General features: G+C 46.9%; 1 protein-coding gene across 1 annotated transcript in view; it reads right to left on the bottom strand.

The window, feature by feature from the left end:
- LAMA3 (laminin subunit alpha 3) overlaps positions 1 to 14,768 on the bottom strand; it is a 254,743-nt gene that overhangs the window by 98,928 nt on the left and 141,047 nt on the right. The window contains exons 26-32 of the mRNA XM_047793935.1: positions 13,007 to 13,104; positions 11,418 to 11,562; positions 8,873 to 8,999; positions 8,622 to 8,761; positions 6,387 to 6,502; positions 5,044 to 5,255; positions 3,765 to 3,969 (exon numbers count right to left, since the gene is read on the bottom strand). Of these exons, the coding sequence (XP_047649891.1) occupies positions 3,765 to 3,969; positions 5,044 to 5,255; positions 6,387 to 6,502; positions 8,622 to 8,761; positions 8,873 to 8,999; positions 11,418 to 11,562; positions 13,007 to 13,104 (1,043 nt within the window). The remainder of the gene's footprint in view (positions 1 to 3,764; positions 3,970 to 5,043; positions 5,256 to 6,386; positions 6,503 to 8,621; positions 8,762 to 8,872; positions 9,000 to 11,417; positions 11,563 to 13,006; positions 13,105 to 14,768) is intronic.

Below are 14,768 nucleotides of genomic sequence, written 5' to 3'. Positions count from 1 at the left end.
TCAAGAAAAGGATATTGGCACCTGTGGGAACATACAAAGGGAGAGGCTGGTGGTAAAGGAGGGATGGAAAATCACTGTGCGCTATTTGCAATTTAGAGAAGGAGGCCCTGGTAGAGGTGGGAAAGAATAAGAATAAAAGCATAGTGGGGGAGTTCCCTTGTGGCACAGTGGGTTAAGGATCTGGCATTGTCACTGCAGTGGCTCAGGTGCAGGTTTGATCCCTAGCCCAGGAACTTCCATATGCCATGGGCATGGCAAAAAAAAAAAAAACAAAAACAAAAAACAAAAACATAGTGGGGCTGCTAGCTGGGAAAGGAAAACTGATACCCATCAAAGAAACAGCTGATGAAAACAAGACATAATGGAAGCAAAGACGGCTGTGTGAAATGAAGAAGACAGTAGAGATGTGGAGAGGAATGTCAAACAGCCCAGCTGAAATCAGGCAGCAAGGTCAGGCGATGGATCAGACCGACGAGGTTCTGTAAACCAAGGATTTGGTTATAAACCAAGGGTTGAAACTGAGGGAGTGGAGACAATTTTCCCAGGCGAAGCAAATCCAAATCAGTAGGGAAGCCTCAGAACTGCACACAACCTCTCACTCTCTCCTTCTTCTTCCGATCGGGTCAAGACTGGCAACTCCAGGTCCTCTGAGCTCCCACTTATCCATCTTCTCCAGCCACCAGACAGCAAGCGGCTCCTGGGCACAGTGTGTCTTTTGTTCTCTACCAACCCCTCCCCCAGGCCCTGGTGGAAGTCTGTGCTTCCACACTAAGCACCACTGTCCTCATGCATCAGGAACTTACTGCAAATAAGTTGGACATTTTCACAGGCCCACTGATGTACTTGGGACCCAATGCAAAGTCTTCAGAAATGAACTTAGTGCCTGACTTTCTTCCTGAGAATAGCTTAGACACTGTAGGAACAGATTCTAATCTACTTTCATTCACCGTGATGAAACCTCTCTGCTATCACCTCAAAATTCTTTGTGCAAGTCGCATGGAGAAGGATGGGCAACCAAGCTGACTCAGGGAGGACTCACACCTGTGGTTTTACAGACCTGGAATCTTCCATGACTCAAGTTCTCACTCAGCTTCCTTCCCAGAGTACAAAGGAACTGTTAGGCACCGGGCAACAATCAAAGGTGTGGTTATGGGTCCTTCCCCAGGAAAGGTGAACACTGCTGCTATGGAGAGTTGAATTCTGTCCCCAAAAGATATGTCTAAGTTCTGACCCCCATGGAAATAGGGTCTTTGCAGATGTAATCAACTTAAGACGAGGTCAAATGAGAGTAAGGTGGGCCCTAATCCAATACGACTGGTATCCTTATATATACAAAAGTATATATACAATTGAACACTACTTGGCCATAAAAAAGAATGAAATTTTGCCATTTGCAGCAACATGGGAGGACTTGGAAGGTATGAGGCTGAGCAAAATATGCCAGAGAAAGACAAACACTGTATGATATGACTTATATGTGGAATCTAAAAAATAAAACAAACTAATGAATATGACAAAACAGAAGAAGGTTCACAGATATAGAGAGCAAACTGGTGGTTACTAGTGAGGAGAGGGGAGGGGGAGGGGCAAGATAGGGATGGGAGTAAGAGGCACAAACCAGTATACAAAAAAATAAATAAGGGAACCTCCTACACTGTTGGCAGGAAAGTAAACTGGTGTAGCCACTATGGAAAACAGCATGGAAGTTCCTTAAAAGACTGAAAATAGAGTTACCATACGATCTAGCACATATTTGGGAAAAACAAAAACTCTATTTGGAAAGATACAGGCACCCCAATGTTTGCTGCAGCACAATATACAATAGCCAAAACATGGAAGCAACCTGATTGTCCACTGACGGACAAATAGATAAAGAAGATGTGGCACATATATACAATGGAATACTACTTAGCCATAAAAAAGAACGACATAATGCCATTTGCCATAACACGGATGGACCTAGAGATTATCATTCTAAGAAAGTCAGACATGGAAAGACAAATATGATATCACTAATATGTGGAATCTAAAAAAATAGTGCAAATGAACTTATTTACGAAACAGTACCAGACTCAAAGACATAGAAAATAAACTTATGGTTACAAAGGGGAAGTTGGGAGAGATAAGTTGGAAGTATGGGATTAGCAGATTCACTCTACCGTAAATAAAATAAATAAACAACAAGGTCCTACGATACAGCACAGGGAACTATTTTTAATAGCTTGTCATAAACTATAATGGCTTCTCCATGATAGTTTTAATATTATTTTAATGGAAAAAAGGGATACACACACACACACATACATATAAAACTGAATCACTTTGCTGTATACCTGAAACTAATATTGCAAATCAACTATACCTCAAAAAAGAAAAATAAATAAGCTACAAGGATATATTGTACAGCACAGGGAATATAGCCAAATTTACAGTAATTATCAATGTAGTATAATTTTAAAAATTTTCAATTACTATGTTTACACCTGAAACTTACAATACACACTGTACATCAACTATACCTCAATTTTTTTAAAGTCTAAGAAAATTCAAAGACTGAAAAAAAAAAGAAAGAAAAAAAAAAGAGAGAAGACAGAGACCCAAGGAGAACCCGTGTAAAGACAGGCAGAAACAAGGACTCCAAGGACTGCCGGCAATGCAGGAAGCCAAGGAAAAGGCATGGAACGGATTCTGTCCTAAAGCCTCGAGAAAGCACAGCACTGTCAATGCCTTGATTTCAGACTTTCAGCCTTTCGATCTGTGAAAGAACATGTCTCAGTTGTCTGAAGACACCCAGTTTGTGGTACTTTGTCAGAGCAGCCACGGGACAGGAGGGTAGCCGCATGGAGCTAGGGCTGTGGACACCTGCCACCAGCAGCCACAGCCCCTCCCAGCTCTCACATCCAGATCAGGAGCACAGACGTGATGTCCACGTGCCTGGGGGGCAGGGAAGGGGTGAGGGCCGGGGGCGAGCCTTAAGCATCCGCCTGCACACGCCACACTGGCCTGCACTGCAGAGGCTCTGCTTCAGTGTTCCTGCCACAAAACCCCCATGGGATTCTTTTGAGCCTCTTCTAGGAGACTGGATCCTGTTCTTCATCCCATAGGGCTACTCTCCCATCCTGTCGTGATCGGGCTGATCACCCGGAATCCTATGACACCAGCCTCCGGGCTCCAATGTGAAGCCGATGTGCTGCAGGAACCTCTTGGCCCCGCAGCATCAGAGCTGCCACTTGCCTCTGTCTCTCAGCCATTCTGCACTGGACCCCTCAGTGGTCCTCTCAGGGCAGGTCCCCACGTGTACTGCCCACCCTGCCTCCCTCCCCATGACCCACAACAGAGCCCCCGGTGGAGGCCCCAGCACTGCCCGCCTCTGAGTCAGGGTGGCCTGAGATTTCAGACTCCCTCGGGCACCAGCCTTTGCAAAACTGCCAGTTTACCAGAGTGAAAGTCTGGAGCCCTAACCTAAGTACAAAGGCACAGGTGCTCAGCACCAGGTGACCCAGGAGACTTCACAACTTCATCACGCACACATCATGCACAACGTTGAACAAGGCTGGTAGTGGATGGGCAAGGCTGTTTGGGCCCCAGGCCATGGCCGTCTGCCCCCCAGGCTACTCTGAGCCAAGGGGACCACCTACACCATATGCCACTCTGAGGTCAACTCAGGCAGTCCTAGGACCCCTGGGAAGAGGGAAGCCCAGGACCAGTGTGGATGCGGACCCTTTCCCAAGACAGGATGGAATCGCTAGTCCTCCAGGCCTCACCTGCACTGCCCGTGGTCCCGGTCGCACTCCGGGCTGGCAGACCCATCGGTGCCCATCCTGGAACAGTTGCAGCCTTCGCAGCCAGCCAGGGGGTGGAAGCTGAAGGAGTGTGTCTCGCACATGTCACACTGGGGCCTGACCGTGCGGGGCGGGCAGAGGCACGTCCCTGTTGTCTCCTCACAGAGGCGCTGGCCACAGCTGCATGCTGCCCAGGGACAGAGACATGGTGGAGGGTCAGATACCCCCTGACCTCCTGCAGGATTGCACCGGGGTTCCCAGAAGCTTCCAAGGGGTCTGGGAGAGAGGTCTTGCTTTTCCTTCATCATGGTATTACTGAGTGTCGCTGATCTGAAAGGCCTCTGTCTTGGGGCCAAGACCAAGCACGCCAAATGCTTTTTTTTTTTTTTTTTGGTCTTTTTGTCATTTCTTGGGATCCCAGCCGCACTTGCAATCTACACCACAGCTCACAGCAATGTTGGATCCTTAACCCACTGAGCAAGGCCAGGGATCTAACCTGAAACCTCATGGTTCCTAGTCGGAGTCGTTAACCACTGAGCCATGACGGGTACTCCGCACACCAAATGCTCTTGGCGGACACAGTGGGCAGATGCTGAGTGAGCACACCTGGACCTACTGGCACCAAAGGAGACCTTCGAAGGAACCCCTCAAGCTGCAGTTCTGTGTCATTCTAACGGGAGGCCTGTCTCTCATGATGGTCTGCTTCCTGAAGGGGCTGCTGGTCACCCCACTGCAGAAGCAAGCAGGCACCACAACAGGGCCCTCGTCAGACAAAGGCAGGGCTCCACGAGGGGACTCTGCGCCGCACCTGTGCCCTCACGTGGCCTTGGGCTGCAGGCCAATTCTCAGTCTCTGGGCTCCTAGGTCAGTGAGGAGGATGCCCGGTGACCCTGGCTATCCGCCCCCCTCAGCTGGTCTTTGGTTCGGCTGCAAAAACTGAAGGGGCTCCCACTAGGAAGAGGGGTGAGCTATCCAACTGCTTGGCTGTTTACCTTCATCTGCTTCGCAGCTCGTGGGTCACATGGCCTGGGAAACACAAATACACATCTTGCTGCTCAGAGTGTGGTATGTGGGCGAGCAGCATGGGCATCGTCGGAGGGGTTACTGGAAATGCAGACCCGCCCAGGCCTCCCGAATCATAATCTGCATTTTCACGAGATCCCCAGGTGGGTCTCCAGCACAGTGAGATCTGGGAAGCCCTGCCCTAGCATCGTCCACCGGGGACCGGAGATGACCTTGCATGACACGAACGCGCACTTACGCTTGCAGTGTGGGAATCCGTAGTAGCCCATCTGACAGCGGGTACACTGCCGCCCAATGACATGGGGCCGGCACGGGCACTGCCCGCCTTCTGGGCTGCAGTGACGTCCAACAGCCCCAGCGGGGTGGCACTCGCAGGGCAGCGCGCCCTCGTGGTAAAGGGCCACCAGGGACCTGGCGGAGTTCTTACAGAATCCAGAGGCTTTCTGGGGGCTGTGGAGACAAAAACTCATGGTGTGATCCCGCAAGGCATGCCCAGAAATGCTCCAACTTTCCCCTTTCATGTGCCCCACCAAGCTGTGTTTTGGGGGGAGGGGCTCTGGAGTCCTGGAAGAAATGAGCGAGAAAGAACCCCACCCCTGCAGTCACAGCGGATGACAGCCACCCTTCCTCTGCACCCTCACCCACCCACTCCCCGACTTTTGATGGCTGGAATAAAAGAGGGAAAATTCACCTATAGGATGAATTACATGGTGTATGGATTCCATCTCAATAAGGCAGTTACCAAAAAAATTTACACCCACATGTGTAAGGACACATCAATTACAACAATAATGAGGAGGGGGTGAATTGTCCACATTTAGTGACTTGTATATTAGCAGCTTTGCCTCCACCTCACTAAACCCCACAATCACCCAACCCATTAGGTCTAAGCCCCATTTCACAGATAAGGCAACTGAGGTTCCTGGACATTCCTGAGGCCACACAGCCACGGAGGGGTCGAGCAGGCCTGCACATCCACAGCTGTTTAACTTCAGATACTTTGCTCCTAGTATTTTCCATACAGGAGGTTTCTGGCCCCCCTGGAGCCCCTGGTTCCTCAGGAAACCTACGGGGGGCAGGTGGGGCTGCAGAAAAGAACTGGCAGGAGCCATCACTCAGGGCTGTTCTAGGCTCTTAGCATTCGGAGCCCCCGGAGGGAGGGCAGGGGATATAGTATCAGTGTTACATTTAACCACCCCTCCGTGATGCTCCCGGCTCAGTCAGAGGGTACACAGGAGAATGGGAATCAGGGCTGATGTGGTTTCCAGGGGAGGGTACCCTCTGTGCTAAGTCTGAGGAATCTGAGTTGGCTAAGAGGAAGCAGCAAAGAGGAAGCAAAACTCCCTAGCACCCCACAAATCCCAGCCTGGAGGGGGATCTACTGAGACCAAAGTCGAGGAAGGAGACCTGGGAGGCCTGGCCCAGATGTTGGGCACAAGACAGTGTGTGCCGAGGGCCCAGGCCTCACTGCCACTCCCTTGGGTGCCCAGAAGAAGAAGACACACCCAAGGGCCAGCCCCCCCGTGGGGAATGTGGGACAGCCTCGAACATCCCAGGGCCTTTCCACAACATGATACTTACTCAATATAAAAACTGTCTCCTCCACAGCTGGTGATGAACTCAAACGACTTGTCCACTGATTTCCTGTGAAGGATTTGGTAGTCGTAGTTCTCCGCAGGCACCACCAGGACGCGGACCTAAAGGGAAGCGGTGAGCATGTCTTTGGGTTTCCAACAGCACGCATAGTACACCTGCAGCCCTTCACTAAAATCCATGTTCTTTCTTTTTTAACTTTCTTTCTTTTTCTTTCTTTCCTTTTTTTTTTTTTTTTTTTTTTTTTTTTTTGCTTTTTAGGGCCGCACCCATGGCATATGGAGGTTCCTAGGATAGGGGCCGAATAAGAGCTACAGCTGCTGGCCTCCAACTTCAAACCACAGCCACAGCCATGTGGGATCCAAGCCATGTCTGCAATCTATACCATAGCTCACAGCAATGCTGGATCCCCGACCCACTGAGCGAGGCCAGGGACTGAACCTGTATCTTCAAGGGTACTTGTTGGATTTGTTTCTGCTGCACCGCAAGGGGAACTCCAACACCCACATGCTTTATTGTTAAGCCCAAGCCCAGATGAAATGGGATTTATGAAAAACGAATCACACGACAACCCTGAGCCAGTGTTTGAAGGCTCAGGCCATGTTCCCACATGGGAAGTGATAACGCGTGGGGGCTAGGCTGAGGTGCACCTGCTCAGAGAAACAGCAGCCTTGGGTGCTGTGTGGGAACAGGAGATGTAAGGGGGTGGGGAGTAAAAAGGGGCCCGTTCAGTGGCCGGGGCCCCATGTGATCCCTGCCTGGGATGACCCTGCGTCTCCAAGGCTTGTATTTTGTATTTATAATTTTTCATTAAATTTTTTTCAAATTATCATTGATTTACAAGGTTGGGCCAATTTCTGCTCTACAGCATAATGACCCAGTCATACATATACAGAGATTCTTTTTCTCATACTATCTTCCATCATGTTCTGTCCCAAGAGATTGGACATAGTTTCCTGTGCTGTACAGTAGGACCTCATTGCTTATCCATTCTGTATACAATAGTTTGCATCTACCAACCCCAAATTCCCAGTCCATTCCACTCCCTCCCCCCTCCCCCATCCCCACAAGTCTGTTTTCCATGTCTGCAATAGCCAAGGCAGCTTGTATTTTCACAGGTGAACAAACCAAAACGGCAGGACCAATGGGGAAACGCACACAGTGGCTTGCCTCTGAAATTTAAATCCTATTGGACACTCTTAGGAATAACTGTAGCCCTGGTCTTTAAAAATATTGCTGTTTTCTGCACCTGGATAAATCAGGTTGAGCTAGTAACAAATGCTGCAAGAAATTTCTATCATCTTTGTCAACTATTCACCAATTTACAGCTTACAGAGTCTGTTGCTCTCATGCTATTCAATTCAATGAGCAATGGCCAAGCACTTGTTCCAGACACAGGGGAAACAAAGTGAGTAAAGTCAGGACCCTGTCCCTAAGGCGATGACATGAGAGAGAGAGAAAAAGAAGAGGCATGAGCAAGAACTGGGGGCCATGGAGACCTGGGCAGAGCTTCCTGGCTCTCAGGCTTCAGAGGCATTGGGTGACCATGAGTCCACCAGCCAAGGTGATGAACAGGGAGGGCCACCCAGGGCTAAGTTCAAGGGCCTCATTGGATCTCTGGCTATGGAGATATGAGTTGGTGGTTACAGAGCTTGGGAAAGATGAGAAATGAGGTCATGGACATGGGTGTTGTCCCCACAGAGAAGAGGACAGAATCAACAGGCACAGATGATGCTTTTCGAAGAGAAATGACTGAACGAGGGGGCTCAGCCTCAAACCTGAGGGGACCCCAACAAATGGGACAGGAATCACTGAAGGAGCACTAGAGAAAAATAGGAAAAACTTAAGACAAAGCAGCTCTGGAAGTCAAAAAAGGAAAGTTTCAAAAACAAAGGGGTGTGAAATGCTTCAGCAAGAGACCCCGCCTAATGAAGAGAGAGACTCACGCTCCCCAGCGGTCCTGCAGGGGAGTTTTCTTCCTAGTCGCTTCTCTATTATTCTGATTTTCCTTGACTTTAATTGTCACAGGCTTTATTATTATTATTATTATTATTATTATTATTATTATTATTATTTGAAAAGGTAGCTGTAAAATTTAAGCATTTTTCTATAAATATGACTTCAGTGCCTTAGAGGAATTATCGTCATGAGTCAAAACAGACATGCAGAACAGCCGACCTAGGCACCACAAGAAGACCAGGCCGAGGAAGCAGCAGAACGCACCAAGACTAAGGACCGCCCTTCTGGAACCTTCACAGTCACGGCCACCTCAGGCTCTGAGATGTCAAACTCGACCTGATTTCCCACCATCATGTGGTCCTGGCAGCCGAGCACATGGGGACAAAAAGACGCACGGAAGACACCTGGAGACAGAGAGAGGCATTCCTGTCACCCCCCCGCCAGGTCAGATGAGCCCCTGCTCCCTGAAGCTCACCTGGCCACAGCTGCCCTCTGTCCTGCTCCCCGCAGCTCACCTGGCTGCAGCTGCCCTCCGTCCACAGACACCTGCGCCAGGAACGTCGGGTGCGCTGGCTGATAAAAATGGATGACAATGACATAGCGGCCCAGGTGTGGGACAAGTCCTCGCAGGGTCACTTGATCCTGGTGGAAGAAAAAGCAAAAAATGGAGTTCCCATTGTGGTTCACTGGTAACAAACCCAACTAGTGCCCATGAGGATGCAGGTTCAATCCCTGGCCCCACTCAGTGGGTTAAGGATCCAGCATTGCCATGAGCTGTGGTATAGGTCACAGACGCAGCTTGGATCTGGCATTGCCGTAGCTGTGGTGTAGGTTCTGATTGGACCCCTAGCCTGGGAACCTCCATATGCAATGGGTGTGGCCCGAAAAAAAGGTGGGGGGAGGGACTTCATCAAGCAGCGCTACGAATCATTAGAATCACAGGATGTTTTAAGGCGACCATCTAAAACAACCTAGGCATTCACCCAAGTGAAGTTAAGACTCATGTTCACACAACACCTTCCTTACAATGTTTGGAGCCGATGTGTCATCACAAACACTGGAAACACACTGAATGCCCCTCAGCTGCAGAGTGGACCCACCAACTGTGAGACATGGTGGTTTTTATCCAAGTCGAACATGCAACTGAGCCATCACACTCCTAGGCACCTAACAATGGAAACACGTGCCATGTTCGCAAAAGGCCGTGCGAGAATGTTCCCAGCATTTGAGCATGACTCGAAATCACTGAGAAACAAAGAGTCAGACTCCACTTTTCATGTTTGACAGTGTTCAAGCTGCATCACTCACCTTTTGCCTTTTGTCCTTCACCTGGACAAGATGATCACAAGGCCCATGTGTTCATCCCTTGGCACAGGTGAGGAGTTCAAACCACATGAATTCTAGCCCATGGGAGAGGAGCCCTCACCTGGACTCCCCCTGCCTCGCCCCACCCACCATGAAAACCGGAGCCATACCCAGCACTTGCTCAGGCTTGAGTCTGAGCTCAGCTCTCTGCAGAAAACCTCACTATGTGAGCAATACGTCTTTTCAAAACCTCAAAAAACCTACAAGAATAAGAGTAAAAAACTAACTTCCAGATGAGAGCTGTGTCTTGGAGGGTAAATAACTTACTAAAAGTCATACACTAATTTTATCAATTCATTTACCCCTGCTATTCTAGGGTCCCTTCCCCATGGGAGATCTTACTACATTTCTCTCCTAGATCCTGTTAATTTTCTATCTCGATGCAATGTGAACAGACATGAGTCATCTCTAGGATGAAAAGGACATACTATCATCAGAATAAACATTAAGGCATTCCTGTCGTGGCTCAGTGGTTAGCGAATCCAACTAGGAACCATGAGGTTGCAGGTTCGATCCCTGGCCTTGTTCAGTGGGTTAAGGATCCGGCATTGCCATGAATGGTGGTGTAGGTTGCAGACGTGGCTCAGATCCCGATTTGCTGTGGCTGTGGCTTTGGCTGGTGGCTACAGCTCCAATTGGACCCCTAGCCTGGGAACCTCCATATGCCGTGGGTGCAGCCCTGAAAAGACAAAAAAGAGAAAAAAAAAATTAAGTCCTGCAATTTTGTAGTTTACAGTGAAAAAGGTGCACACCTTTCCCATATCCCTTTATGTGTCATTCATCAATACATTTATTGACAATTTCCTGACTGCAAATTGGGGTTGCAAAAAAATTAGAAAAGATTTCTAAAAGCACTTATATTCTAATTTGGGAAGATAATAAACTCAACAATGTTAAATAGCAGTCACCCATAAAAATGTGAGCTATCATAAGATGGGCTATAAAAATTTGCCAGTTGGGGAGTTCCCATCACGGCACAGTGGAAACAAATCTGACTAGGAACCATGAGGTTGCGGGTTCGATCCCTGGCCTCGCTCAGTGGGTTAAGATTCCAGCATTGCCGTGAGCTGTGGTGTAGGTCACAGACGAGGCTCAGCTATGGCTCTAGCGTAGGCCGGCAGCTATAGCTCTGATTCGACCCCTAGCCTGGGAACCTCCATATGCTGCGGGTTCAGCCCTAAAAAGACAAAAGACAAAAAAAAATTCCAATTGGGAGTTTCCCCTGTGGTGCAGTGGGTTAAGGACCTGGTATTGCTAGCTGTGGTGTAGGTCACAGCGGTGGCTCAGATTCCACCCCTGGTCTGGGAACTTCCATATACCATGGGGTGGCCAAAAAGGAAAGAACTGCCAAAAGAATCTGTAGACAGCAATGCAGGAGGGAAAGAGAACATCAGGATGGGGCAGCCATAGACAGGCTGCACGGGATGCTTCATGCCTGGGATGCTCCACAGTTGAGAGCAGCGGTACTCAAACTGCAGGGGCATCCAACTCTGGGGCAGGCTTTGTTGAAACACAGATTCCTGCCTCCATCTGCCCCTGTGCCCCTGGTTTCCAGAGTTTCTGATTCAATAGTTCTGGGCTGGAGCCTACAGATCTGCATTTGGAGCAAGTTCCCAGGGGACAGGGATACTGCTGGTGGGGGCCACACTTTGAGAACCACTGATGTAGAAGCAACACATTCGAAGGGAGTCCTACTTGCGGGGCCTTCAAGATTATTCCAGTAACTGCAGCAGTGGAAGGTGAAGGGTCCTGGGGCAGGAGAGGGGAAGGCCCACCATGAGGAACATCCAAAATTAATGCTGTGAGAGGAGTTTCAGGAACCAGGGAGATGCACGCAGCACTGAAAAATAGAATATTGAGAAATAACCAAACCCAGAAGAACTGTCCACTGAGGAAGAAACAAACTCTAAGCATCAAAAGGATTAGGTCCTGAGAGAACCACAGGCCCGTGGAGATCGTTATACAAAGATACTCAGTGCTCTGGATTAGCCAAAGGTATTCCAGCTCGCTGCTAAGACAGAAAAACAATCTTAATTTTGAAGGAAAGTAAGCTACATAGAAAGTCACTGAAACTTCTCTCTCCAGGACTAAAATTCATTGCTAACTGAGATCAATGCAATGAAACATTATGACTCACCTCCAAACATTAATACTGACATAAAACTATATAAAAACAAAGCGAACAAATACAAGTCATTTAGACACAGCCAGATTTCAGTATCTTGGTGGTTTCAACCATTAGCCTAAGATTTCATGACGGAGTCCTTAAATTATTTTTAAGTCTACATCCAAAAAACCCTCCCCAAAACCCAATAATCATTGGTTCACTAACTCTCCTAACACAGTTGTGAGATGGGTCATTATTTTCATGGTTTTGTAAATGAAGAGTTTCAGACACAGAGATTAAAGGATTGGAACAAAGCAAGTCTTGGCAAGGGCTCAGAATAGAACTCAGGGTAACTGCCCGCAAGGGCGAGGCTTAACCATCTCCCCCAGTTGCTACAATGTCAGCTTCCTGATATTATGGAATTCTGGAAAGATTCTGAGATACATCATTTAGCTCCAGCAATCCCGCTTTTGGGCATATATCCGGACAAAACTTTACTTAAAAAAGACACATGCACTTGCATGTTCATTGCAGCACTATTCACAATAGCCAAGACATGGAAACAACCTAAATGTCCACTGATAGATGATTGGATCAGGAAGATGCGGTATATATACACAATGGAATACTACTCGGCCATAAAAAAGAACAAAATAATGCCATTTGCAGCAACATGGATGCAACTAGAGACTCTTGTCCTGAGTGAAGTAAGTCAGAAAGAGAAAGACAAATACCATATGATATCACTTATATCTGGAATCTAACATACGGCACAAATGAACACAGAAAAGAAAATTATAGACTTGGAGAATAGACTTTTGCCAAGGGGGAAGGGGAGGGACTGGGAGGGACTGGGAACTTGGAATAAATAGATGCAGAATGTTGCCTTCAGGATGGATTAGCAATGGGATCCTGCTGTGTAGCACTGGGACCTCTGTCTGGTCAATTATGATGGAACACGTAATGTGAGAAAAAAGAATGTATCCATGTATGTGTAACTGGGTCACCATGCTGTACAGTAGAAAAAAATATATATATAAATAAATGATAAAAAAAACTATCACTGGTCTTTATCATCTTGGCCTGCAATCACTTATCAAGTTAAATATAAAGCTGTGGCCTTAAAAACATGAAGTGTTACTCAGCACAAACAAGGAATAAAGGAAGGAAACAGTACCTTTGATTCACAAATTGCCCATAACTGGCGATGCATTTGACTTGAGGTCTCAAATACTCCGTTGAGAATTCTTCAATGGGTATGATGCAAATTTGATGCTGTCAAGCAAATACAATACAAGAAGATACATCCCAGTTATCAGCAAAGCCAAGATTATGGCCAAATACACTCTTTTACAAAAGCTGTTATGAACTCACAGACTTAGAGGACAGACTTGTTGCCAGAGAGAGAATGGGAGGGAGTGGGATAGACTGGGAGTTTGGGATTAGTAGATACAGACTATTACATTTAGAATGGATAAGCAACAAGGTCCTACAGTGGAGCACAGGGAACACATCCAGTCTCCTGGGATAGACCATGACGGAAAAGAACATAAAAAAAGAATGTATGTATATGTATAGCTGAGTCACTTTGCTGTACAGCAGAAATTGGCACATTGTAAATCAACTATACTTTAATTAAAAATATTTTAAGTTAAAAATAAAGGAGTTCCCGCTGTGGCGCAGTGGGTTAATGATCCAGCTCGTCAATTCTTGGCTGGGAGTAGTGGGTAAGGATCTGGAGTTGCTGCAGCTGTGACGTAAGTTGTAGCTCTGGCTCGGATTTGATCCCTGGCCAGTGAACTTCCATATGCCTTGGGGGGCTGCCGAAAAATAAAAATAATAATAAGTGGGGGAAAAGGCTGTTATGAATTCATCCACAGAAATTATAACTATTATTGTAAAACAGTAAAAAGCAAGGCATCCTTATGTCCAACAAATCCATTTCACTGTTATTCAGGATCATGGACTAAATTGCTCTTGGAATAATTATGGAAGTACACCAAATCATGTGAAAGTTCCAAAACGACTCTCTGTCAGTGACTTCTGGTGACTGTTTTTTGTCTCCTGCCCTGGGCAGAGGCTGGCTCTTCCGACCCCTTGGCAGGGAGAGGGGGACATGGTTGGTACCCCAGAGCCTGCTATTCAGAGAGAGAGTGGCTCCTTCTCAATAGAGGATAACTCGTATCTCAGACACATCTGGACTCTGCCTCCAGAGCTAGTTTCTGAATTACACAAGAAATTCAGTCATGACAGAACACTGTAAATCAACTATAATAAAAAAAATTAAAAAGAAACTGTCACTAACTTAATATCGTTCATCTTAAATCAAAACTATTACCAGCTGGATCATAAAGCTCTTCAGTAACTACAAAGTTTTAATTGAACATTTACCATATGCAGGCGCTAAGCCCGGGGATTCTGCAAGACCCAGAGGGACACACTCCTGCCTTCAGAGAGCTTATATTCTAGCCAGCCTTGACCCTGAATGACAACTGACTATTGCAAAAAGGGCAAATTTAGGCTTAAAAGAAAACTATTCAGCCCCATTACAATTTCCAAAGATGAGAGGTTGAGTCACTTAAAGTCATCATGAATGACTGGCCAACGAGGACCTGCTGCATAGCACCAGGAACTCTACCCAATACTCCCTGGGTTATGCAGGAAAAGAATCTGAAAAAGAATGGATGTGTGTACATATATAACTGAATCACTTTGCTGTACAACAGAAATTATCACAACATTGTAAATCAACTATGCTTCAACAAAACTTAAAACAAATTTTAAATAAAATTTTAAAATCTTAAATTATTATATAACTTATATAATAATTTAAAAAAACCTGAATTCCAGAAAGCTCAAGATTTTTAATACTGTCAAGCACAAATATTTAAAATATTAGAACAGACTGACCTGGAATTTCCCAAGGTGTGATAAATGCT

Source organism: Phacochoerus africanus, chromosome 8 (assembly GCF_016906955.1).
Source record: "Phacochoerus africanus isolate WHEZ1 chromosome 8, ROS_Pafr_v1, whole genome shotgun sequence".
In the NCBI taxonomy this organism is placed as follows: domain Eukaryota; kingdom Metazoa; phylum Chordata; class Mammalia; order Artiodactyla; family Suidae; genus Phacochoerus; species Phacochoerus africanus.
Note: the sequence above shows the minus strand (reverse complement) of the source record. Positions and strands in the feature narration are given on the sequence as shown.